Source organism: Arachis hypogaea, chromosome 10 (assembly GCF_003086295.3).
Source record: "Arachis hypogaea cultivar Tifrunner chromosome 10, arahy.Tifrunner.gnm2.J5K5, whole genome shotgun sequence".
Taxonomy (NCBI): Eukaryota; Viridiplantae; Streptophyta; class Magnoliopsida; order Fabales; family Fabaceae; genus Arachis; species Arachis hypogaea.
Window position 1 is genome coordinate 15,958,782 of NC_092045.1, and position 26,383 is coordinate 15,985,164.

General features: G+C 34.9%; 1 protein-coding gene and 1 pseudogene across 3 annotated transcripts in view; one reads left to right on the plus strand and one right to left on the minus strand.

Annotated features, from left to right (window-relative positions):
- Positions 1–544: 544 nt before the first annotated feature.
- LOC112715246 (malate synthase, glyoxysomal-like) lies at positions 545–4,908 on the plus strand (annotated as a pseudogene).
- A 5,197-nt stretch (positions 4,909–10,105) lies between these two features.
- LOC112715254 (small ribosomal subunit protein uS13c) overlaps positions 10,106–26,383 on the minus strand; it is a 30,606-nt gene continuing 14,328 nt past the window's right edge. Inside the window, exons 5-17 of one of the 3 annotated variants that reach the window (XM_025767011.3) lie at positions 17,832–18,017; positions 17,400–17,436; positions 16,585–16,719; positions 16,291–16,515; positions 16,034–16,211; positions 15,152–15,283; positions 14,739–15,082; positions 14,379–14,615; positions 13,377–13,580; positions 13,137–13,270; positions 12,307–12,343; positions 11,350–11,492; positions 10,106–10,766 (exon numbers count right to left, since the gene is read on the minus strand). In XM_025767011.3, coding sequence (XP_025622796.1) covers positions 16,152–16,211; positions 16,291–16,515; positions 16,585–16,689 — 390 coding nt within the window. In that variant the 5' untranslated portion in view covers positions 16,690–16,719; positions 17,400–17,436; positions 17,832–18,017 and the 3' untranslated portion in view covers positions 10,106–10,766; positions 11,350–11,492; positions 12,307–12,343; ... (4 more) ...; positions 15,152–15,283; positions 16,034–16,151. Of the gene's footprint in view, positions 10,767–11,349; positions 11,493–12,306; positions 12,344–13,136; positions 13,271–13,376; positions 13,612–14,378; positions 14,632–14,738; positions 15,083–15,151; positions 15,380–16,033; positions 16,212–16,290; positions 16,516–16,584; positions 16,720–17,266; positions 17,289–17,399; positions 17,437–17,831; positions 18,018–26,383 lie in introns of those variants that run through there. The other 2 variants (XM_072204668.1, XR_011866481.1) reach the window with 2 other exon arrangements.

The following is a 26,383-nucleotide window of genomic DNA, read 5'->3' on the forward strand; positions in this document are numbered from 1 at the left end:
AATGTAAACAATGTTATACTATAATAGCATTAAATTTGTAAAATTGATTTAAAAATAAAATAATAAATTTTTATTAATAACTGATATTACTATCATTTATATTATAATTTTTATTATTTTAATAATAAAAAATACATAAAACTATATGAAAAATTAAATATAATTTAGTGTTAATTTTATAATAATATTTAATTTATAAAATTAATTTAAAAATATGTTATTTGTTATTGATTTAAAAATATGTCATTTATTATATTAAATAGAGAAAATAAAAAATTTAAAAAAATAATAAAAATAGACATAAAACTCAAATACATAAATTAAAAGTATATTAATTTAATTAAATAATCTAATTTTATTTTTTTAAAATAAAATTATTAATAAATTTACAAAAATTTTGATTTATTGTATGTCTCATGTTTTTAATTTCACTTTGCTTATAGGCTTTGAAATCAGGTTATGATAACTGTGATGCAATTATTTAGTTGGATAACTGATGTAATTATTGAGTTCTAAGAGATTGAGTTTTTCTATTCTATTATTAGTAAGACATGGATAGCTTAGTATTTTCTATTTCTTTCCCTTACTTCTGAAGTTCATTGTTTCAAAGGTTCAGTATTGGCTTCAACTTTCAAATAGGAATTGGGAGCTGGTGAAGATAATAACATCTTCTGGAACTGAGTCTGTTGTTTCACTGCCTGATAGAAAAGTAAGATATGATCTAGAATTACCACAGTACACAGTGATGTTTGTTCTATCTAGCTGGACTCACTGAGACAACTGAAAAATATTCTTTTAATTTAACCTTGTTAATCATATCTTGTAAAATTCAGACAAAAGCAGGGCCTATTTTGGTTGCCATAAATCCCTTCAAGAAAGTTTCTTTGTATGGTAATGATTATATTGAAGCCTACAAGCGTAAGAATTAAAAGGGCCTGTTTTGTTTTACTTTTTGACTTAGCTACATTAAGGCAATATTCTCTGTCTTTAACTTGTGCACTGCAATTCAATTCAACTATTTTTAATGAAAGTATAATTATGTTAATTGCCAATATATTTGCTGTAAGTATTTGAGTATTTTGATGATTAATTACATTTAGTTGGTGATATGTTATATAGGGTTTTAAATTTGAAAGATACCTTAGGATGTTTATTTATAATTTATTTATTATTTTATTAAGGAACGATTTTTTCGGTTGAACCACGGTTAGACCGGTTGGACCAGTAAACCAGTGAACCAGTGACTAAAACGATTCGATGACCGGTTCGGTTTTCAGAACCTTGATTGAGATAATTCATTTCCTATTTTGTATCGGTTTGTATGATGACTCTGATTGTTTTCGTAACATTACCTATCCAACTTGCTCCCGTTTCTCTATTGGCTCTATAAATTCTAACTAGCCCTTCCCCTCAAGACACATTCCATATTTTCATACAAGAACCAATACTATTACTATAGGCACGTAGAAGGGGAAACAAAGGTTAATAAAACAAAAAAAGGAAAGGGATGGATACTGGAACCTATGGATATCCCAAACAAGGAGTGAAAAAGATTGATCCGTCCTATGATGTTCCAGAAGGAGTGGACATTCGGGGAAGATATGATGAGGAGTTTGCAAAAATCCTCACAAAGGATGCTCTGAAGTTTGTTGCTGAGTTGCAACGTGAGTTCAGGAGCCATATAAGGTATGCTCTGGAGTGCAGAAAAGAGGCAAAGAGGAGGTACAATGAAGGGGCTCTGCCGGGGTTCGATCCGGCGACGAGGTACATAAGGGAAGGGGAGTGGGTGTGTGCACCGGTTCCACCGGCTGTGGCTGATAGGAAGGTAGAGATCACAGGACCTGTGGAGAGGAAGATGGTTATCAATGCTCTCAACTCTGGAGCTAAAGTCTTTATGGTTAGTACTAATTACCAACACATCTTTATGCGCATTTGCAGTGTTTTACGATGGGGTATCCATTTTACATGGAATAAAATGTGTCGACTCATTCATTATTTACTATTGGATTGGATTTCAGTAGAGTCTATATTCTATTCATTGAAAGATAATGGATAAGTCAACAATATTGTATATCTAAAATGAATGAATTAGTGAAGAAATTAATTAAATGATAAAATGAGAGATAAATCAATAATCATCATTGAATTTGTAATTCTTATCATGTAAACTCTATTATCTTAATTTAAAACTGATTAATATTTCACTTTATTATTTTATTAATTCTCTCCCTTTGAGGAGTTTGATCCAAAATCAATATATCAAACATTTATTTAGTACTTCCTTTAAAAAAAAAAAACACTATACTATACGTAAATTGTATAATCGTCACTCCACGCATGCTCTTACAAAAAAGAATTTTTTTTACCAGTACACTTGATTTTTAGATATTTTAGGAGTTATGAAGATGGGCCAGGATAATGATTAAGAGGAGATATTCCTATCTTATAAGAGATGTGAAGTGATAAAAACTAACAACTTTTGTGATTTGTAATTATCAATTAATCATTATTAGTATTTTTAATAGTGTGAAAATTTATATAATAATATAAAATTATTTATTTTTTTTATTAAATAATGATTAAATTTTAATAAATGTGCTCGTCCCTAGACTTTCTCATAAGAGATTGTGTTTATGTTGGGGTGATGTTCAAATAACATTTCAGATTTGGAACCAAAACAATGAAAAGTTGCTGTTTGTTAAAATTTCGATTTGTAGGCTGATTTTGAAGATGCACTCTCACCAAGCTGGAGAATCTTATGAGGGGTCAAGTGAACTTGAAGGATGCAGTGGCTGGGACTATAACCTTCAACGACAAAGCCAGGAACAAGGTTTACAAGCTCAACGATCAGACAGCTAAGCTTTTTGTCAGACCAAGAGGTTGGCACCTACCCGAGGCCCATATTTTCATTGATGGTGAACCAGCAACCGGTTGCCTTGTTGATTTCGGCCTCTACTTCTACCACAATCATGCACCGTTCCGCCAGACTCAGGGTGCAGGCTTTGGCCCTTTCTTCTATCTTCCAAAAATGGAGCACTCAAGGTAAAGAACAAAGCTAGCTCTAGCTGAAAGCTAGAGATTTTATGTTTAGGAGTTTATATAGAATACAATCAAACAAGTAATTTGTGATTGACAGGGAAGCTAAGATATGGAATAATGTGTTTGAGAGGGCAGAGAAGATGGCAGGCATAGAAAGGGGAAGCATACGGGCCACTGTTCTGATTGAAAACTTCCTGCTGTGTTTCAAATGAACGAAATTCTGCATGAGCTGAGGGACCACTCCGTTGGTCTCAACTGTGACCGTTGGGATTACATTTTTAGTTATGTCAAGACCTTCCAAGCTCACCCGGATCGGCTGCTCCCGGACAGGGTTCTTGTTGGCATGACTCAGCACTTCATGAAGAGCTACTCTGACCTTCTCATCCGGACGTGTCATAGGCGTGGCGTGCATGCTATGGGAGGCATGGTATGTATATGTGATAAATTTGGGAGAAAATGGTAATGTCACTCTTTTTCTATAATGTCACTCCATACATACTTTTGCATTGTATGTTTGCATGAATTTGTAGAAAAAATGAAGGAATAAAAATAGAAATGACAATATCCATTCTCTGAATTTGGTTCACTACAAGAATAAGTTCTCTAATGTCAAAATTGCATATGGCTTTAACAAACATGTTTTCATTGCTTGGACAGGAAAATAAGATGATGGCATTGAAATCAAAGTATAACATGTTAAGTTCACATGAAATTTTGAAGCTGACCAGAGTTTACTACTATGCAGCATTCTTAATTTCTAGTGGTAGTTCTAACTTTTAAGTGAAGGGTATATGGACTATATAATTTAGATGCTAACTGACTAGTATCAAATTGAACATTAAGGATAACAATCACAAGGCTAGATTGAAAATTTAGCTGAAATGTTTAAACCAAATTGAGGCAAGCCATACATGAAGGTGGTTTTTTGTTGAAAATGTTTCTTAAGTTTATATTCTTTACCAGGCAGCTCAAATTCCAATTAGAGATGATCCAGCTGCTAATGAGGCAGCACTGGAACTGGTAAGGAAGGACAAACTAAGAGAAGTAAAGGCAGGGCACGACGGAACATGGGCAGCACACCCCGGTCTGATACCAGCCTGCGTGGAGGTTTTTAACAACAACATGGGCAATGCTCCTAATCAGATCAAGGACGCGAAGCGCGATGATGCTGCAAGCATAACTGAAGAAGACCTCTTGCAAATACCTAGAGGTGTACGTACAATGGATGGTCTCCGCTTGAATACACGTGTCGGTATTCAGTATGTGGCGGCATGGCTCACTGGATCTGGTTCAGTTCCTCTTTACAACCTCATGGAAGATGCTGCCACTGCTGAGATTAGCAGGGTGCAGAACTGGCAGTGGATCAAGTATGGAGTGGAGTTGGATGGGGATGGACTCGGAGTAAGAGTGAGCAAGGAGCTCTTCAGCCGAGTGGTTGAGGAAGAGATGGCTAGGATTGAAAGTGAGGTGGGAAAAGATAAATTCAAGAAGGGAATGTATAAGGAGGCTTGCAAGATCTTCAAAAGGCAGTGCACTGCTCCAACACTGGATGATTTTCTGACCCTGGATGCCTACAATTACATAGTCATACAACACCCCAAGGGACCAGCAAAGCTTTGAATTTTGAAATGCTTCATTATGTCTAATAGTTTGCTGTTAGTTTGGATGGTGTCTTATACTCTTATGTAAGACGTTAATTCAGTCTTTATATTTTCATTATATTTATGTACACAAGAAACCGGCTCCACCTAGTGGGATAAGGTTTTGTTGTTTTATCATGTACACAAGAAAAGGAGGAGAAGGGAAAGTTGAGGTGTTGCTATTTTAAATAAAGATGGAACATTGCTATCTGCTTGAGCAGAAACTAAACCCCGTAACCAAGATTAGTTATGAGTCTCACCATATCAGTCTTCTGCAACCTAGTTTTAGAACGATAACTCCAAGATTTTCTTCCTCGTGGATTCAGTAAGGGGATAGGAGCAAGTCATGAGCCAATATAATGGTTAGCTAAAATTTTCATCAATTAGATAGGAGTTGGTTCAAAACTTACACCCAATCAAAAGCCAACCCAAAAATAGAAGCTTCTGGATAAGATTCTACAGCTTCAATAACAGCATGTTCATGCATTTTCTAAATCAATTATTCTTCATATACAAGTTATTTACACATACAAGTCATTTACATTCACGCGACCTGCCAAGTTCTTCTCCTCCTCCTCCTTCTTCTTCTTCTCTTTACACTTCGTCATCTTCTTCTTCTTCTCTTTTTTTTTCTCTTTTGTTATAGTCATCTTCTTCTTCTTACACCTCTTCCTCCTCCTCCTCCTCCTTTTTTCGTTGGACTTTTTTATTCTTATTCATTTTTCTCCTTCTCGTCCATCATCTTCATCATCATGATCATCATTGTTATAGCATCGTCGTCGTCTTATATGTATCGTCGTTATCGTTATTGTTATCGTTATCGTAGAAATTTTGCTATATTAATAACGTTGCCTGATCCAAAATTTTTGCCATAAAATTTTCTCAATTTGTGTAGTTACAGCAAATTTTAGGGTAAAACTAAGATATTTAGGTGTATTTAAGAATTTTCGATGAATTTGTACTGATAAATTCTGCATAATTCGAAACTCTTCTTCTTCCTCCTCCTCGTTTCTAATGCTTCTTTTTTTTATCATCATCACCATCTTCTTCCTTTTTTTTCTTATTCATCTTTCTTTTCTTGTTTTACATTTTCAACTTTCTTCTTGTTTTACTCTTTCTTAACAAGAATAAAAGAAAAAAAATCAAATAAAAAAGAAGAAACACATAATGCTGCAAAATTACTTGGAAGAGGATGAACCTACATTCATTCAACTAAAAGAAAAACAGAAATAAGAAAAAAAGAAGAAAAAAATACAGCATTAGAGAAAATATTTTTGTGTAGTTGCAGTAAATTTCGCGGTAAAACTAAGATATTTAGGTGTATTGTTTAAAAATTTTCGGTGGATTTGTACTGATAAATTCTGCATAATTCAAAACTCTTCCTCTTTCTCCTCTTCATCTTCTTCTGCTTCTTATTCATCTTTTCCTTCTTATTTTACCTTCTAAAAAATATATAGAGTACTGCAAAATCAATAGAAAGAGGAGGAAAAAAGTGCAGCAACAAAGTGTTACATACCCTGGAGAGAGAGAGAGAGAGAGAGAGAGAGAGAGAGAGAGAGAGAGAGAGAGAGAGAAAATGCTGAGTCAGTAGCCAAGGCAGCTTAAAAAGGAAAGAAAATAATCCCTTTACCTTATCATTAATCTAGAAGAAGCAATAAAGAAAAGAGAGGAATAATAAGGCAGGAGAAATGTGTAATCATATGAGTTGAATGCTAATTATGATAATTAATTTAGGGAATGCAATAAAAGAAGGAGCTGATTAGGTGAGAGGTAGGAAAAGATTTGGAAAGGTCTAGGCTAGGAGAGAAGAGAACTCTCGAAATTCTTCTATTATCTTTTACTATTCTATTGTATTTCTGTATTTCTATTAAAATAAATACCAGTGTAACAACTGGTATCAGAGCACCGATCTTAGGTGTTCTATGCATGGTTTCCACGCGAGCTGCCATGAAGTCGAGGTTGGAAGTTTTGGAGAAGCAAATGGAGGAGATGAGGGAGGCCAGAATCGTTCATTGGAAACTCAAAACCGATCATTTGAACTCTTATCCACCAACCTACTAAGACAGGTGAGGAAAATGCTTTCACAACAACACCATGACCAGGGAAGAAACGTGGCTGAAGGGAGAAACAAGGGAGATGGAGAAGGTTCAGAAGGCAGAGGTGGCGGCAATAATGAAGGTGAAACAGAACAGAGGAGATTTGAGCCTACCAGGAAGCTTGACATTCCCATCTTCTCGGGAGATGATGTAAATGGCTGGCTGGTGAGATGGAAAGGTATTTTCGTATCACCCAGGTGGCTCTGGCAGAAAGAATGGACTTTGTCACTCTTGCTTTGGAGGGAGAGGATCTCGCATGGATGGAGTGGTGGGAAGAATACACACCATTTTAGACATGGAGATGATTCAAAGAGGATTATTGAAATGTTTTTAACCTGGAGCTGCTCTCAACTCCATGGCTCTGTTACTAGAGGTGAAACAGGTGGAGGACGTTGCTTAGTATAAGCAAGAGTTTAAGTCTGCAGTTCGAACGCAGAGAAACCTGGGAACAGAGGCTCTCATGTGCATCTTTGCAAATAGACTCAAAAAGAAAATTCAAGCAGAGTTGGAGGTGGCTCAGTTTGATAATTTGCTAGCTTAATTGGATAGAGCCACGTCTATTGAATGGCGAAATCAAGCATGGAAGGAGACCGGGGTTGACCCTAACGGCAAGAGGGTGGAGGGGTTGCCAAAAGGGAGCAGGTCAGGCAAATCTGGTACGGTGGAAGCTAGATTTGGATTTTTCAAAAATTCTAGTTTGGCGAAGTACAACACCCATAACGACAGAAGCGAATCGATGGGCAAAACTCACAGATTAATGAAAAATAGACTGGACAAAAAAATATCTAACCCAACATAAAAATCTGCCCGTTCCATCAAAACTCACAGATTAAGCGGTACGAGTTAGACAAATATTCTAAATTTAGCAGTATTAAATTTTTAACCTTACTCATCCTTTTTGACAAATTACAAAGATTGGCTCGGTAAATTTTGGCCCATTTGCCACCCCTTTTGGTGACAATCTAAACATTGATACATCACATAGCCATTGTAGTAATCAGCGAGGCATTAGAGTGTTTCTCAATAATTACGAGATCCACACAAAAAACGTTCTAATATAAAGAGAATTCTTTTCTTTTTTTTTTGGACAATGCCATGATGGGCTAGAAGAGAATTCTTTGTGAAGCGTTTCTTTTCATTTTTTTGTTTGAAGTACTTCTTCTCCGAAACGACCTATTCAGATTTTGGCCTTGTTATGAAAACCCAAACCTTAAATATCTTTGGGCCTTAATATTGATTTATTGCATCAGGGCTTAGTAGTAACTCTTTTATCAGGAACTGGTTGAGTGTAAGCCCAAAAGAACAAAAACATGTGTCTGTCCCATCAAATGCAGTAATCATGAATAATTTAGAAGTTAGAACTATGACCAGGAAAAGAACCAAACGTTAGATTTTGTGTTCTTAAAGAGGAGGCTTTTTTCTTAATCCATGATAAATATTGAACCTCAATTACCATTCTACTTCTACATTTCTACCAACTTCTTTTGTTCATTAATCAGTATCGACTTTACAGGAACCTTTTTAAAGTATGGACTAACTGCATAACAAAAATACAGCTGAATCATCATCTATTCTGGTAGCGATATAAGTGTTTTGGCAGCATGACGCATGCTATACCAGATATTATTATTATTCCAATAAACTAAAGGAAAATATATATATATTTACTCTATTACTACAATAGATTCAAATATAAAATTAATATTATCTGAATAAAAAGATATAATAAAAAAAACATATCAGAAAGCCTTATCAGAATCTATTATTGCAATCTATAGTAACACACTAAGACGGCTAAGGACACTAGTGCCCATTCCCAAAATAATTATAGAGTACACACACAATATATATATATATATATATATATATATATATATATATATATATATATATATATATATATATATATATATATACTAGCAGAAGACCCGTGCATTGCACGGGTTGAAAATTTCGGTTCTTCTCAATGTTTTTGGATTGTCACTTTTTAAGTTAATAAAAAGTACTTTTGTTGTTTAATTCTTAACTAAATGTAACAGCTTTGTTTACTCTCACTACTCAATACATAAGTATTTTTTCCTAACTCTTCATAGTTGCATAAGTATCGTTACTTTTCAAAACATTAATTTTGATGAGCACGTCTTAGAATTGGCTATAGAAATCCTGTCTCATAGAACATTGTATCTTGTTCAACTTCATAAATTATGCAACAACAAATACAACTTAAAAATATAAACAACACAATTAAGAAGATAAACATAAATAAGAACAAAAACCAATATAATTTATGTATATAAAAAGAATTCTTTCATCGCATTAAAATTTAAGGAAGGGAGCAATTGAAATTGAACCGTATAAGATTTTATAGGGTTTTTCACGTATTACAACAAAAATATATTATTATTCAAATGCATAAAATTAAATCTTCTAACATTGAGATAAATAAGAGTCAAAATTGAGAAAAATCATCAGTAATCAAAAGAGTAAAAATTGCTTTAGTTTCATACTTGAACCTTAACAAATAATATCAAGTTTAAAAAAAATTTCATACACATACGCAAGTCGCAAATTTATTGACCTAAGATCTCAAATGCAAGTAATTATCCTAACACAATAAGAACAGAGTTATTATTATAAAATATATAGTTAAACATATTCTACAGCAAATCAACTATTCATAAGTAAACTGTTCGAATTGAATCACAAGAGCCTGAAAAATATGATAAGTGAACGAAGTTATTAATCCACTCGAAAACAACTTATTAACTAATAATTTGATTATGCGTATAATGTTAATACAACTCCTTGTGTTTTAAAATAACAAAATTATATTGTTATGTAGATTCAAACAAATATCTATAAATTAATGTTATTCTAATATACGTTAATAATACATGGTGTCCTAAATTTTTTTTCTTGTTAAAAATTTTTATTTATAATTGTGCCATTAATATCACAATTGTGTATTTAGAGAATTGCGTATTTGACACTCAAATTGACACTCAAATTGACACGAGAGAGAACTAATAAGATCTAAATGTTTTTTAAATAACTTTATCCAATAAAAAAACAATCAATCGAATAGAAAATCATGACTGATTTTGTGGTATACACATATCCTTGTCAACACTTTAAGTATATGCCTTAGTAGGAACACTATCAAAAGAAGATAAACACATGCACCAAAAGAGGAAATTATTAATAATATGATACAACTGATAAGTGTCTTAAAATTAATCCAAAACACAAACATATAGAACAGGTAACATTTCAGAAAACTCACTAACACATAGAAATGATTAGTTTGGTGTCACAATACCAATGCTAAAATGATCAAATATTAGTGCACATTTCCATTTAATTCCTAACAACAGTTCTTTATAACCTCATGGGTAACTGTTTATAACCTCATGGGTAATACTCATGTTAAACTAAGGTAACAATGAGTATTTATAATCCGAAAAGTAAAAAATAATTTAATAAAGGAACAACTGCCAGCCGGAACATTTATTGCACTGAGAGTTAATATTTTGAAACCCTTTGAAAATTTGAGTGAACTCTATGTCTACCTAAGTCCTCACCAGAGGCCCCTGCTGCTACTCGTATAATATCTTCAATAAGTGCAAAGTTCTCCAATATATCAACATGAGCACCACTCTGGGTTCCCCTTCCTTCGAGAAGATTAGCCGGAGCAGCGTCTTCATACTCCCTTACGAACGTTTAGATGCTTGAAGGATTAAAGCGGGTTTTTTCCCGCCAGCCTCTTGCACAAATGAAACCAGCGCTTAAAACAGGAACGGTTTCATCCCAATTGGCATTATAAACTCCGTCTTTTAAAAAAGAGTCCTCATCTCCACCAATTGCTGATGTGTCAATCTGAAACGGAATGTAGCATTCCGATTGGAAGGTTGACTTATAAACATAGACTCTTTACGTTGGAATCCCGACCCCATACATAGAGTAAATCTCCATATTTGGAGCATGTGGTAATCTGCAGCAGCAGGACAAAAATATAACACAAACCATAAAGAGAAGTAGTATGAATAAACTACGGATTTTAAAAGACAGCAGGATACGACATTATAGAAGATAGCAAAAGCAGGAATCTATCAATGCCCCAAACCAAGGTAATAAAATGATTAATTACGTAGTAGCTATGTGCCAACAATAGTCAAATTCTAGATTGGCAGTCTTCTTGTGTGCAACTTCTACAAAATGTTTACTAAAGCAATTAAGTATAGGATCTCACCTTGTTTCTAAGGGGTTAGACCAATATTTGTAATGCTTGTATTTTGGGTCATCCAAATTATCAGCAATCCCACGAGACAGTTTTCTAATAATAATGTTTATTTAACTCATTTTGTGCACTGTAATAAACTTCATTATTTCTAAATTTATTTCAGAACTTATAGTTATATACTTTAAATACTCAAACTAATGTTAGACATTATACTTATATTATTGCTGTAGCTTTTTCCAACAACAAATTGAAGAAAAGAAAGACCCAATAGAGCAAGGGTCCCAATAAATGAATACATCATAAGAAAACTTAAATAAATCTAATGCCTACTAACCTGTCGAAGCTATTGGATCACCTCACAATTGCCATAATGAAAGCAAAAAGACATCTCCATGACCACAAATCTAGCTTTTCAATTTGACCCATATTCCAATCAGCAATCACTCCCACAAATCATCTCCCTCCCTAAATCCTACCCTAAATCAAGTGTGTATGAGTATTAATAGCTCAATAGTTCAGTGTACATTATAGAAAATTGAGTATTAAAATCAACGGAAAATTACAAAACTCAGATTTAAAACACGCAAACCCCAATGGGAAATCAGGAACACAATTGCAAACTCTAATAAAATCACTGCATACTGAAAACGAAGAACCTAACAGAAAATCGAAAAAGAATCTCTCTTCATGAAGACAGAGTTCAGAAAAAGAATCAAAATTATTCAAAGCTACTATGAATTACTTATTAGAAAACCAAATCCAATCTGATGCCTACAATTTCTAGGATATTCAGAGAGCATTTGAAGTGTTTTTATATGGATTGTATATAGATCTTATTATGTGTCTCACTTTCATTTGTGTTTTTTTTTCACATGCTTCTGTTCCAATTGCTGCTAGAACCAAAAAATTAGCCAGGTCTTAACTAACAAACCTAAAAGAAGTATGCATCTATGTACAACACAGGTATATTTCTTTAATCTCCAAATAAAAATTAATCAATTAGGAAGTGAAGTAAATAAAGAGTTATCTTTATCTAACCAAAGTAATTAAGTACCTAAAATTAGCTAATTACCATACAATCAAATTAAATATCAATGAAACCCGTTAAACCTTAAAACCCAATGATAGAATAGCACAAGCAATACTAATGAATTAAGTGTTTTGCATCATCCTAATTAAGGCACTTGTTTCCTTTTTACTCTAGGAAGATCAGATACAGATAAAAGATGACAAAAATATGGCCTCATAAAAAGGGATAGTTAAGAATGAAGGCGAAATATATCAAACTTACACTGGGGGCAACAACAGGAAGGCAGAAATTATGCTTCCTGAGCAAGAGAAAAGAAAGTAATTAAGATCAATCATGATATAGTAGATACAATTGAAGTAATTAATTTATAAGAGTACTCCGTACAGAATGGAAGGTAGAAAAAATATTAGAAGTCAAGGCTCTCTGAAACACAAAATAGAGAAAACCCATCATAAAAAAGGGAAGGAATAGCAACTTGCAACAATCCAGGACGAAATCAAGACACAATTTTTCGCACTTCAACTAGGGAAAGCAAAAACAGATCGAAATAACACAATTCTTTAGGGTTTAAAGAATTTTCCACTGTTTTAACACAATAGTTTTTCGAAATTGAAATCATAAAAAGGCATATACAACAGTTAGAAATATAAGAGATAAATAGCTCCAATCTGAAGCAAATGGTGAAAAAAAAGACAGAACAACAACACTTATTAATTATAGTGTTCAACACCCAAGTAAACAGAAGGAAAAAAAGATTCAGACAAGGAAAAAAGAAATAAATAAAAGAGAGAAACAAAATATGTATTTAGAAGTAAATAATCAAGAAGATAAAATACCATAAAATAAGAAAACTAGAAAAAAAATATATATTGCCACTCAGGTTATATCACTATGGACATAATGACAAATTACTTTTTTATTATGTCTTTGCATGAATTTATAACAAAAATAAATGATATTAATCAATATGGCAACAAAATGCTTGAGGAAAAAGCAAGATGTTGATGAATCTTGATAATCTTGTGTTTTGACCACAATGTATAAGACAACAAAAAAAAGTAGGATGTGATCTTTCAAATATAGAAGGGTACCTGATCAGCAGAGAAAATGGCCCAAGCTAAGGGGCTTGTTGAAGAGAACACTTCCCCTAACCAAACTCACAACACAACGGAGTCCTTGAATCAAAGAGTATCCAGCAGCCAAACCATTAGCAACTACCAAGAATCTGCAAAGTTTTTTAATCCATCAAAAACTAATGAATTTGGACAACAAAACATGCAACACTTTTATTGCTAGAAATTAACATAGAACATAGATAAATAGATACTTACACCAAAGCCTTAACATCAGTGAATTTAGCTTCCTTCTCAAAGGAGAAAAACACCTTCACTTGTGAATCAGTTCCATAAGAACAGCTGCAACAACTCCAAGACCAAGAATCATAAACCTTAACACCAACTCAGCTATCTTGATCCTCTTATCCAACAATTTCAGGTTTGTGCTATGGTACATTGGAGCTGTTCCAGGACTAACACCTACACCCAAATAGCTCATTTTCTCTAGACACTAACAATGCAAAAGAAAACAATGGATATGAACACCAACCACTAAATTCTTCACCACTTAAATAGACACGGGTTTTAGTTCAACACCCAAGAAAACAGAAGGAAAAAAAGATTCAGACAAGGAAAAAAGGAATAAATAAAAGAGAAAAACAAAATATGTATTTAGAAAGTAAATGATCAAGAAGATAAAATACCATAAAAATAAGAAAACCAGAAAAAAAAAACAATAAACCAGTGAATACAATTGCATCCTATAAATACACTAACTTATTTTTACACACCTATAAACTTATTCAACAAAACTATCAAAATAGCTATAATAACTAACTTCTTTATCCATTATTAGAAGCCGAAGAAAAGCATGTTCTTCATTCTCCTCCCTATGATCAATTAAACTCCTCATTCCGATGATTCTAAGTGTTATCTTCTAACATTCCTTCCAGGGGGTGAGATTAGAGAGGAGCTTTTTTGAATCAGTTGACACTAAGCATAGTTCATTTGTTTCATCTATCACACAAGCAGCAATACAAACAAAACCACCCAATTTTCAGAAGGAAATCAGAAGGGAACGGATAAACAGGACCAAAAACAATTACTGTTACTGGAACACAACATCTTATATCGAAACAAAAAATCCAATTTTCAAAATAGAATCAGAAAAGAACGCCCAAACAGGGACAAAAACAAATCTTGTTAATTGAAAGGAAACTTGAGTATCAAAGTAAACAAATATCAAAGAATCTGAAATAAGTCATAACCACTACATACCTACATCACAGGAAATTCGGACTGAACAGTGAAACACGTCACATGATGGAAGGGGACAGAGAAAGGACAGGGCCGCCGTAAAAATTCCCACCTAACTTGTTGTTTCCCAAGATAAGAGAGCGGCAGAGTGACATGAAGCCTAGGCTGATTTCCTCTTGAGAACTACCACCGATCTTTAAATGAATCTGACAAATCAGACCAAAAAAAATTTGTTCCCAGCATCCTTTTCCATGAACCCTAATCGCACAGGTAGCTATATCAATAAGGGTTAGGAAAAGAAAGAAACCTGAAACACCAAGATATCATAGCCAAAAACAGATCCAAGACGGGGAAGAACTAGGAATGGAGATTGAAGCTTACCGAATGAATGGATTGATGAGAGTAAGGCTTGTCAGTCAGTATCCACGCATCTACTGCTCTCAACTCTGTTCTTGCTTCTTCATCTTGATTCAATCCGTATTCTATAAAAATACTCTAACCAAATCGCCTTCAATGACGTATTTGGAGACTTCATCTCTAAGAGTGATGAGATCCTCTTCGCTGAGATCCTTAGTGACCTTGTTGTCCATGCTTATATCGCAGAGAATCTTGCGAGCTCTGCTCCTTCCGATTCCATGGATGTACTGTAGCGAGAACTCAATTTTCTTGTTGTTCGGAATCTCCACTCTGCCAACTCGAGCGCACTCTATGCTTAACTCTCTCACCTGAGCACACAAACTCAAAAGTAAACAAACAAATTTCAGAAATTTAAGGTAGAGTTTGTTTTATGTTACCTTGGGAGGGTTGAGAACAGGGAAATAGACGGCTCTGGAAAGAGGTCTAGGGTTTGAGATTAGGGCGAGAGAGGGAGCTATAGGCATCGCTAGCGTTTGTGCCATGCTCGAGTTGTTCTTCTTCTTTCTCTGCTGCTAAATAGAAGTAAGAGATAAATAGAAATTAAAACCAAAAAAAGCAAAATTGTCTCAACACAACTCCTCATTCCAATGTATTATATTAACATAACAACCCATAAAAGAAGCAAAAACTTTAGCATATAAAATATTAGAGCCACTAAATATATATCAGAAACCAATCTTTAACTTCAAAAAAAGCTAAAAGCTTTTTCTCTTTCTACAATCAACCGGTTCTTCTCATTTCACTTATTCTAAAATATGCATTATCTCAAAAAAAAAACATTACTAAACCACAAAAAAAAGAACAAATTAAATATAATTTATATAAATATAAGCAAGAAGAAAAATAAGTCCGGCAAGCTTCAGCTTTATATGAGGAAATTCAAATTATTAGCCTTATTAGCTTCTCTAATAAGCACCCAACCCCAATCTGGTTCAACAAAATACTATCTTAATTAGGAATATGAAAGCTAATAGAATTTAATTAAGCATAAAGCAGAGTTTGTTACACACAGAAAGCATATATATAAGAGGAAATAGGAAATGTAAAAGCATATATACTCCTACTACTGCATGTGGACAGTACTCTTAATGTGAAACAGATGAAAACACATAATCGGTGGCGTTCTGAATTAAGTAATTTCCACACAGAAATTAAAATTTCACTAATTAATCAAGATCCATATTATGTATAGTTATGAGCAGTGAAATTAAGTAAAGGTGATATTGGGTCAGAGAGAGGGAGAATGAAGAGGTACGAACCAGGGATCGCTGGAATATTCGAAGAGCTTGCCTTTGGTAGAGAAGATGATGAGTGCGACTTCATCAACGCATAGCACTGATATTTCGTTTGCCTTCTTCAGCAAACTTACCTATCTACCTATCCTCTGTAACATTGAATCTCCTTCAATCTCCTTATATTCAGCGCATTAAACCTCCTCTGAGAAAATCAATAAACACATCAATAAATTAAACTTTCTTCTTAATTAATTGAATGGTTTAAGCGAAAGAAAACTAACCAAATCGCCTTCAATGACGTATTTGGAGACTTCATCTTTAAGAGTGATGAGATCCTCTTCGCTGAGATCCTTAGTGACCTTGTTGTCCATGCTTATATCGCAGAGAATCTTGCGAGCTCTGCTCCTTCTGATTCCATGGATGTACTGTAGCGAGAACTCAATTCTCTTGTTGTTCGGAATCTCCACTCCGCCAACTCGAGCGCACTCTATGCTTAACTCTCTCACCTGAGCCCAAAAATTCGAAAGTAAACAAACAAATTTCAGAAATGTAAGGTAGAGTTTGTTTTATGTTACCTTGGGAGGGTTGAGAACAGGGAAATAGACAGCTCTGGAAAGAGGTCTGGAGTTTGAGATTAGGGCGAGAGAGGGAGCTATAGGCATCGCTAGCGTTTGTGCCATGCTCGAGTTGTTCTTCTTCTTTCTCTGCTGCTAAATAGAAGAGATAAATAGAAATTAAAACCAAAAGAAGCAAAATTGTCTCAACACAACTCCTCGTTCCAATGTATTATATTAACATAACAACCCATAAAAGAAGCAAAAACTTTAGCATATAAAATATTAGAACCACTAAATATATATCAGAAACCAATCTTTAACTTCAAAAAAAGCTAAAAGCTTTTTCTCTTTCTACAATCAACCGGTTCTTCTCATTTCACTCGTTCTAAAATATGCATCATCTCAAAAAAAAACATTACTAAACCACAAAAAAAAGAACAAATTAAATATAATTTATATAAATATAAGCAAGAAGAAAAATAAGTCTGGCAAGCTTCAGCTCTATATGAGGAAATTCAAATTATTAGCCTTATTAGCTTCTCTAATAAGCACCCAACCCCAATCTGGTTCAACAAAATACTATCTTAATTAGGAATGTGAAAGCTAATCAAATTTAATTAAGCATAAAGCAGAGTTTGTTACCCACAGAAAGCATATATATAAGAGGAAATAGGAAATGTAAAAGCATATATACTCCTACTACTGATATTTCGTTTGCCTTCAATCTCCATATATTCAGCACATTAAACCTCCTCTGAGAAAATCAATAAACACATCAATAAATTAAACTTTCTTCTTAGTTAATTGAATGGTTTAAGCGAAAAGAAACTAACCAAATCGCTTTCAATGACGTATTTGGAGACTTCATCTCTTGGTGTGTTTGTTTGAGATGAAAATGAGAGGAAGGAAAAGAAAGGGAAAGAAATTAGAAGGAAAATAGTTATTTTCCCTTGTTTGGTTGAGGAGAGAAATGGGAGAGGAAGAAAAATGGATGGAAAAATATTGGTGGGGTCCACTAATTTTTTTTCCCTCCAACAATGGAGAGAAAATGGAGAGAAAACTAATTCTCTCTCTCTACTTCCAATATTATCCCTTTACTTTTTTCAATATATTTTATAATACAAGGGTAAACATGTCTTTTTATACCATTTCTTTCCTTCTTATTTTTCTTTCATCCAAACACATCTAAAGAAAATAAAAATCCACTCAATTTCTTTCCTTTCCTTTCTTTTCTTTCTATTTCTTTCCTTCCAACCAAACATAGCCAGAGTGATGAGATCCTCTTCGCTGAGATCCTTAGTAACCTTGTTGTCCATGCTTATATCGCAGAGAATCTTGCGATCTCTGCTCCTTCCGATTCCATGGATGTACTGTAGCGAGAACTCAATTCGCTTGTTGTTCGGAATCTCCACTCCGCCAACTCGAGCGAATTCTATGCTTAACTCTCTCACCTGAGCACACAAATTCGAAGAAAAATATAAGCAATAAGAAAAATTATTTATAAATCTAATTTATATAAATATAAGCAAGAAGAAAAATTATTTAACTTAATTTTCTTGTAGACGTTCTGAACTCATTTCTGTTTCCCTAACTGCGATGCAATCTCAGATCAAAATCCAGCTGGATACTCAATTAATCTCTTATCAATTTCACTCTTATCAAACAAATCCTAATAGACTATTTTGTCTTGCAATCTATATATCCATATGGAAGGTTGTAATTCTGTACCGGTGGCGTAAGTACTGAAGGCAACTCCATGTAGCATATGAACCCATTGAGACTCCAATGACATAGAACTGTGGTCCTAACTCTAACTGATCAGCAGATATATGCCTAGTTCATCTATTAGTTCCTGTATATATGTATATATAATGAGTGGATAATTTATACGCTTTTTGGCATTGTTTTTATATAGTTTTTAGTAAGTTTGAGCTACTTTTAGGGATGTTTTCATTAGTTTTTATGTTAAATTCACATTTCTGGACTTTACTATGAGTTTGTGTGTTTTTCTGTGATTTCAGGTAAATTCTGACTGAAATTGAGGGATTTGAGCAAAACTCTGAAGAAGGCTGACAAAAGGACTGCTGATGCTGTTGGAATCTGACCTTCCTGCACTCGAAATGGATTTTCTGGAGCTACAGAACTCCAATTGGCGCGCACTCAACGTCGTTGGAAAGTAGACATCCAGGGCTTTCCAGCAATATATAATAGTCCATACTTTATTCGAAGAATGACGACGTAACTTGGCGTTGAACGCCAAGTACACGCTGCTGTCTGGAGTTAAACGCCAGAAAAACGTCATGATCCGGAGTTGAACGCCCAAAACACGTCATAACTCGGAGTTTAACGCCAGGAAATGCCTCAGCTCGTGGATTAATCAAGCTCAGCCCAAGCATACACCAAGTGGGTCCCGGAAGTGAATTTATGCATCAATTACTTACTCATGTAAACCCTAGTAGCTAATCTAGTATAAATAGAACATTTATCTAATGTATTAGATGTCTTTTGACCACGTTTCATCTTTGGTCTCAGTTTTGTTTTACTCTTCATCTTAGGAGATCATTGATCACGTTAGGGAGGCTGGCCATTCGGCCATGCCTGAACCTCTTTCACTTATGTATTTTCAACGGTGGAGTTTCTGCACACCATAGATTAAGGGTGTGGAGCTCTGCTGTACCTCAAGTATTAATGCAATTCTATTATCTTTTATTCAAATCTCTCTTATTCTTATTCCAAGATATTCATTCGTACCCAAGAACATGATGAATGTTATGAGTCAGATTACCCTCATTATCATTCTCACTTATGAACGCGCGTGATTGACAACCACTTCCATTCTACATGAAACAGAGCTTGAATGCATATCTCTTAGATTCCCCAACAGAATCTTCGTGGTATAATCTAGATAGATGGCGGCATTTATGAGGATCCGGAAAGTCTCACCTTGTCTGTGGTATTCCGAGTAAGATCCTGGGAATCCGGAAAGTCTCACCTTGTCTGTGGTATTCCGAGTAGGATTCCGGTAATGAATGACTGTGACGTGCTTCAAACTTGTAACCTGCTGGGCGTTAGTGACAGACGCAAAAGAGGGATTCTATTCCAGTAGGGGAGGGAACCAACCGGTGATTAGCCGTACTGTGACAGAGTGCGTGAGCATTAGTTTTCACTGCGAGGATGGGATGTAGCCATCAACCATGGGTGATGCCTCCAGACTGGTTAGCTGTGCGAGTGACAGCCGCATAGGATATTTCCCCGAGAGGATTGAAAGTAGCCACAGTTGATGGTGAACCCCTAAACAAAGCTTGCCATGGAAAGGAGTAAGAAAGACTGAGTAGAAGCAGTAGGAGAGCAGGCGTCCTTGAGCCATGCAGCATCTCCATTCACTTATCTGAAATTCCCACCAATGAATCTGCATAAGTATTCTATCCCTTTTATTATTCCTTTTTATTTATTATTTATTCCAATAATCACAATTACCCTTTAATCTCCCTAACTGAGATTTACAAGGTGACCATAGCTTGCTTCATACCAACAATCTCTGTGGATTCGACCCTTACTCACGTAAGGTTTATTACTTGGACGACCCAGTACACTTGCTGGTTAGTTGAACGGAGTTGTGAATTCAATCAGTGCCATAATAAAGCTTTCATTCAAAATCCAAAGAACGCATGATCACAATTTCGTCCACCAAGTTTTTGGCGCCGTTGCCGGGGATTGTTCGAGTATGGACAACTGACGGTTCATCTTGTTGCTCAGATTAGGTAATTTTCTTTTCAAAAATCTTTTTCAAAATTTTTCTTTTCTTTTTCGTTTTTCCAACTTTGTTTTTCGAAAAAAATTAAATAAAAATACAAAAAAATCATAAAATCATAAAAACCAAAAATATTTTGTGTTTCTTGTTTGAGTCTTGTGTTAATTTTTAAGTTTGGTGTGAATTGCATGCTTTTAAAATTTTTCTTGCATTTTTTCGAAAATCCATGCATTCATAGTGTTCTTCATGATCTTCAAGTTGTTCTTGACAAGTCTTCTTGTTTGATCTTGATGATTTCTTATTTTGTGTCTTTCCTTGTTTTTCTTGTGCACTCTTGCATTCATATTTTCCATGCATTAAAGATTTCTAAGTTTGGTGTCTTGCATGTTTTCTTTGCATTAAAAATTTTTCAAAAATATGTTCTTGATGTTCATCATGATCTTCAAAGTATTCTTGGTGTTCATTTTGACATTCATAGCATTCTTGCATGCATTCCTTGTTTTGATCTAAAAATTTCATGCATTGAATATTTTTGTTGTTTTTCTCTCTCATTATTAAAAATTCAAAAATCAAAAAAATATCTTTTCCTTATTTTCCTCCAAATTTTCGAAATTTTGGGTTGACTTGGTCAAAAATTTTCAAAATTAGTTGTTTCTTACAAGTCAAGTCAAAATTTCAATTTTAAAAATCTTATCTTTTCAAAATCTTTTTCAAAAATCATATCTTTTTCATTTTTTTCTATATAATTTTCGAAAATTTCAAAATTATTTTTCAAAATATTTTCAAAATCTTTTTCTTATCTTTATATCAAATTTTCGAAAATTAGCTAACAATTAATGTGATTGGTTCAAAAATTTGAAGTTTGTTACTTTCTTGTTAAGAAAGGTTCAATCTTTAAGTTCTAGAATCTTATCTTGTAGTTTCTTGTTAGTTGAGTCTTTTTAAAAATTAAATCTTTTTCAAAATATCTTTTTATTAAAATTTTTATCTTATCTTTTTATCTTTTATCTTATCTTTTTTCAAAAAATTTATCTTTTTCAAAATTTGATTTCAAAATATCTTATCTAACTTCTTATCCTCTTATCTTTTTCAAAATTTGATTCAAATCTTTTTCAATCAACTAACTAACTTTTTGTTTGTTTCTTATCTTTTTCAAAACCACCTAACTACTTTTCCCCCTCTAATTTTCGAAAATTCTCCCTCTCTTTTTCAAAAATTTTTTTGTTTTAAATTTTAATTTTAATTATATTTATCTCTAATTTTCGAAAATACTAACCCCTTTTTCAAAAAAATTATTTTCGAATTTTTTTTCCCTCTCTCTTCTCTTCTTTTATTTAATTATTTAATTACTAACACTTCTCTTCACCTTTCTTCATCCAAAATCCGAATTCTTCTTCATCCTTCTACCCCTTCCTTTTTCTACTAACATAAAGGAATCTCTATACTGTGACATAGAGGATTCCTCTTTCTTTTCTTGTTTCTTCTCTTTCATATGAGCAGGAACAGGGAAAAGGGCACTCTTGTTGAAATTGATCCAGAACCTGAAAGGACTCTGAAGAGAAAATTAAGAGAAGCTGGTGCACGAAATTGAAATAACACTTTTGCAATCCCGCACAACTAACCAGCAAGTGTACTGGGTCGTCCAAGTAATACCTTGCGTGAGCAAGGGTCGATCCCACAGAGATTGTCGGCTTGGAGCAAGCTATGGTTATCTTGTAAATCTTAGTCAGGATATCAGAAATTATCAGGATTGATTGTGAAAAGCAAAAGAACATGAAATGATTACTTGTTTTGCAGTAATGGAGAATAGGTTGAGGTTTGGAGATGCTCCATCTTCTGAATCTCTGCTTTCCTACTGTCTTCTTCTTCAGTCACGCGAGTCTCCTTCCATGGCAAGCTGTATGTAGGGTTTCACCGTTGTCAATGGCTACCTCCCATCCTCTCATTGGAACGATTCCTAATGCCCTGTCACGGCACGGCATTCCATCTGTCGGTTCTCAATCAGACCGGAGTAGAATCCAGTGATTCTTTTGGCGTCTGTCACTAACGCCCCGCCTTCAGGAGATTGAAGCACGTCACAGTCATTCAGTCATTGAATCCTACTCAGAATACCACAGACAAGGTTTAGACCTTCCGGATTCTCTTGAATGCCGCCATCAGTCTAGCTTATACCACGAAGATTCCGGTTAAAGAACCTAAGAGATAACTACTTAATCTAAGATAGAACGGAGGTGGTTGTCAATCACACGTTCATGGTTGAGAATGATGATGATTGTCACGGATCATCACATTCATCCGGGTTAAGAACAAGTATTATCTTAGAATGGAAGCAAGCATGATTGAATGAGAAACAGTAGTAATTGCATTAATCCATCAAGACACAGCAGAGCTCCTCACCCCCAACCATGGGGTTTAGAGACTCATGCTGTGGAAAACGTGTACAATGTCATAAGGTTGTCAAAAAGTTGCATAAGGTACTGATACAATGTCAAAAGATCCTATAAGTAGTAAACTAGTATCCTAAGGTTTACAGAAATGAATAAATGACAGAAAAATCCACTTCCGGGCCCACTTGGTGTGTGCTTGGGCTGAGCAATGAAGGAATTTCGTGTAGAGACCTTTTCTGGAGTTAAACGCCAGTTCTTATGCCAGTTTGGGCGTTTAACTCCAAATTTCATGCCAGTTCCGGCGTTTAACGCTGGAATTTCTGTAGGTGACTTTGAGCGCCGGTTTGGGCCATCAAATCTTGGGCAAAGTATGGACTATTATATATTGCTGGAAAGCCCAGGATGTCTACTTTCCAATGCCGTTGAGAGCGCGCCAATTGGGCTTCTGTAGCTCCAGAAAATCCGCTTCGAGTGCAGGGAGGTCAGAATCCAACAGCATCTGCAGTCCTTTTTGGTCTCGGAATCAGATTTTTGCTCAGGACCCTCAATTTCAGCCAGAAAATACCTGAAATCATAGAAAAACACACAAACTCATAGTAAAGTCCAGAAAAGTGAATTTTAGCTAAAAACTAATAAAAATACACTAAAAACTAACTAGATCATACTAAAAACATACTAAAAACAATGCCAAAAAGCATACAAATTATCCGCTCATCACAACACCAAACTTAAATTGTTGCTTGTCCCCAAGCAACTGAAAATCAAAAGAGGATAAAAAGAAGAGAATATACTATAGACTCCAAAATATCAAGGAAACATAGCTCCAATTAGATGAGCGGGACTAGTAGCTTTTTGCCTCCGAACAGTTTTGGCATCTCACTCTATCTTTTGAAGTTCAGAATGATTGGCATCTATGAGAACTCAGAACTCAGATGATGTTATTGATTCTCCTAGTTAAGTATAATGATTCTTGAACATAGCTAGTATATGAGTCTTGGCTGTGGCCCAAAGCACTCTGTCTTCCAGTATTACCACCGGATACATACATGCCACAGACACATAATTGGGTGAACCTTTTTTTGATTGTGACTCAGCTTTGCTAAAGTCCCCAATTAGAGGTGTCCAGGGTTCTTAAGCACACTCTTGTTGCCTTGGATCACAACTTCATATATTTTTTTTTTCTTCTCTTTTCTTTCTCTCTTTTTTTTTCGAAAATATTTTTTTTTTTTGAATATTGCTTTTTCTTGCTTCAAGAATCAATTTGATGATTTTTCAGATCCTCAATAACAGTTCTCTTTCTCCTTATTCTTTCAAGAGCCAACAAATTTAACATTCTTAAAAACAACAAATTCAAGAGACATATGCACTGTTCAAGCATTCATTCAGAAAACAAAAAGTATTGTCACCACATCAAGCTAATTCAACTAGTTTCAGAGATAAGTTTCGAAATCCTGTACTTCTTGTTCTTTTGTGGTTAAAGCATTTTTCATTTAAGAGAGGTGATGGATTCATAGGACATTCATAACTTTAAGGCATAAACTTTAATTTTATTAATTATGAATTAAAACAAGACTCAAAAATAGATATAGAATGAGACTAGAAAAACGAAAAATAAAAACAAAACTCAAGGAAATAAATAAAAAAAACGAAAACAAGACCAGGTGGCGTTAAACGCCCAAAAGGGGTGCCAAGTGGGCGTTAAACGCCAGAATGGGTGCCATTCTGGGCGTTTAACGCCAGAAAGGTGGGGGGGACCACACTTTTGTTTTCAACTCAATTTTTTTCAAACTTTCCTCTTTTTACCCATACTCTTCTACATAAATACACTTCAACCTTTCATCATTCACTTTCAAATCTTCACAAATCAAAACCATTCTTCAAATCTATTTCAAAATAATCCCAAATCTTCTTCAAAAACTCACCCTTTTCTCAAATTCTTTCCATATCTTTTCAAATTTCCTTTCAAATCTCTCTTTTGTTTTCGAATTTCTCCTCCCCCCACTCTATAAATGCACGTTTCTCACCCCTCCTTCCTCACACCATTCGAATTTCCTCTTCCTCTCTCTCTCTCTCTTCTCTTCTTTCTTTTCTTTTTGCTTGAGGACAAGCAAAACCTCTAAGTTTGGTGTGCTTTTCTGTGATCACTAAGCCAAGATTTATCAAGATCATGGCTCCCAAGGGAAAACAAACCAACTCAAGAGGAAAGAAAGAGACTAATCCAAAGAATCTTTGGAATCAAGAGAAGTTCTTAACCAAAGAACATGAAGACCATTATCACAAAATAATGGGTCTGAGGTCAGTGATCCCGGAAGTTAAATTTGATCTGAAAGAAGATGAATATCCGGAGATCCAAGAGCAAATTCGAAACAGAGGTTGGGAAGTTCTAACCAATCCTGAGACAAAGGTTGGAAGGAACATGGTTCAGGAATTCTACTCTAATCTGTGGCTGACAGATAAGCAGAGAATGACTGGAACTGCTTACCATACCTACAGAACCATGGTCAGAGGGAAAGTTATGTACTTTCATCTGGACAAAATAAGAGAAATCTTCAAACTACCTCAACTACAAGATGATCCCGACTCCTTCAATAGGAGGATGGTGAGAGTAGATAAAGGGTTGGATCAAGTTCTAGAGGACATTTGCCTCCCTGGGACTAAGTGGATAACCAATTCAAAGGGTGTCCCAAACCAACTCAAGAGGGGAGACCTCAAGCCAATTGCAAGAGGTTGGCTAGACTTTATTGGGCGTTCCATATTGCCCACTAGCAACCGTTCTGAGGTCACCATCAAGAGAGCAGTGATGATTCATTGCATTATGCTTGGAAAAGAAGTGGAGGTTCATCATGTAATTGCTTGTGAGATCTACACAATTGCAAATAAGAACTCCACTGAAGCCAAATTGGCCTACCCAAGCTTGATTTCCTTGCTCTGTAAAGAGGCTGGGGTGAAGATGGGAGTAGATGAGTTCATACCCATTGAACACCCAATCACCAAGAAGTCAATGGAAGGACAAGTGCAAGACAACTCCATCAAGAGGAGGGCGCAGGAATTCCTCCCTGAATTCCCAAGAATTGACTACTGGTCCAGCCTAGAAGCATCTATTAACAAGCTGCAAGAGACTATGGAGCAACTGAAGGAAGAACAGCAGAATCAGAACTGCATGCTCTGCAAATTGCTGAAGGAGCAAGAGAAGCAGGGGCGTGAAATCCAAGAACTGAAACGCCAAAAGTTCTCCTCTCAAGCTGAGGGAGCATCTACTTCTCAAAATCAAGGTTGTTGAGTCCTAACTCTGTGAAAACCTCTATTTTTGATATTTGCCTCTGTAAGAACTAATCATACAACCTACTAATGACTGGGTTGCCTCCCAGCAAGCGCTTCTTTACTGTCTTTAGCTGGACTTTCACTGAGAATCACTCAAGTCTCAGTTCTGAGCATTCCTGCTCAAAATTCCCTTCAAGATAATGCTTGATTCTCTGTCCATTAACAATGAACTTCTTATCAGAATCAATATCCTGAAGCTCAACATATCCATATGGTGACACTCCTGTAATCACATACGGACCCCTCCAACGGGATTTGAGTTTTCCTGGAAACAGTTTGAGCCTAGAGTTGAAGAGCAGAACTTTTTGTCCTGGCTCAAAGACTCTGGTTGACAATTTCTTGTCATGCCATTTCTTTG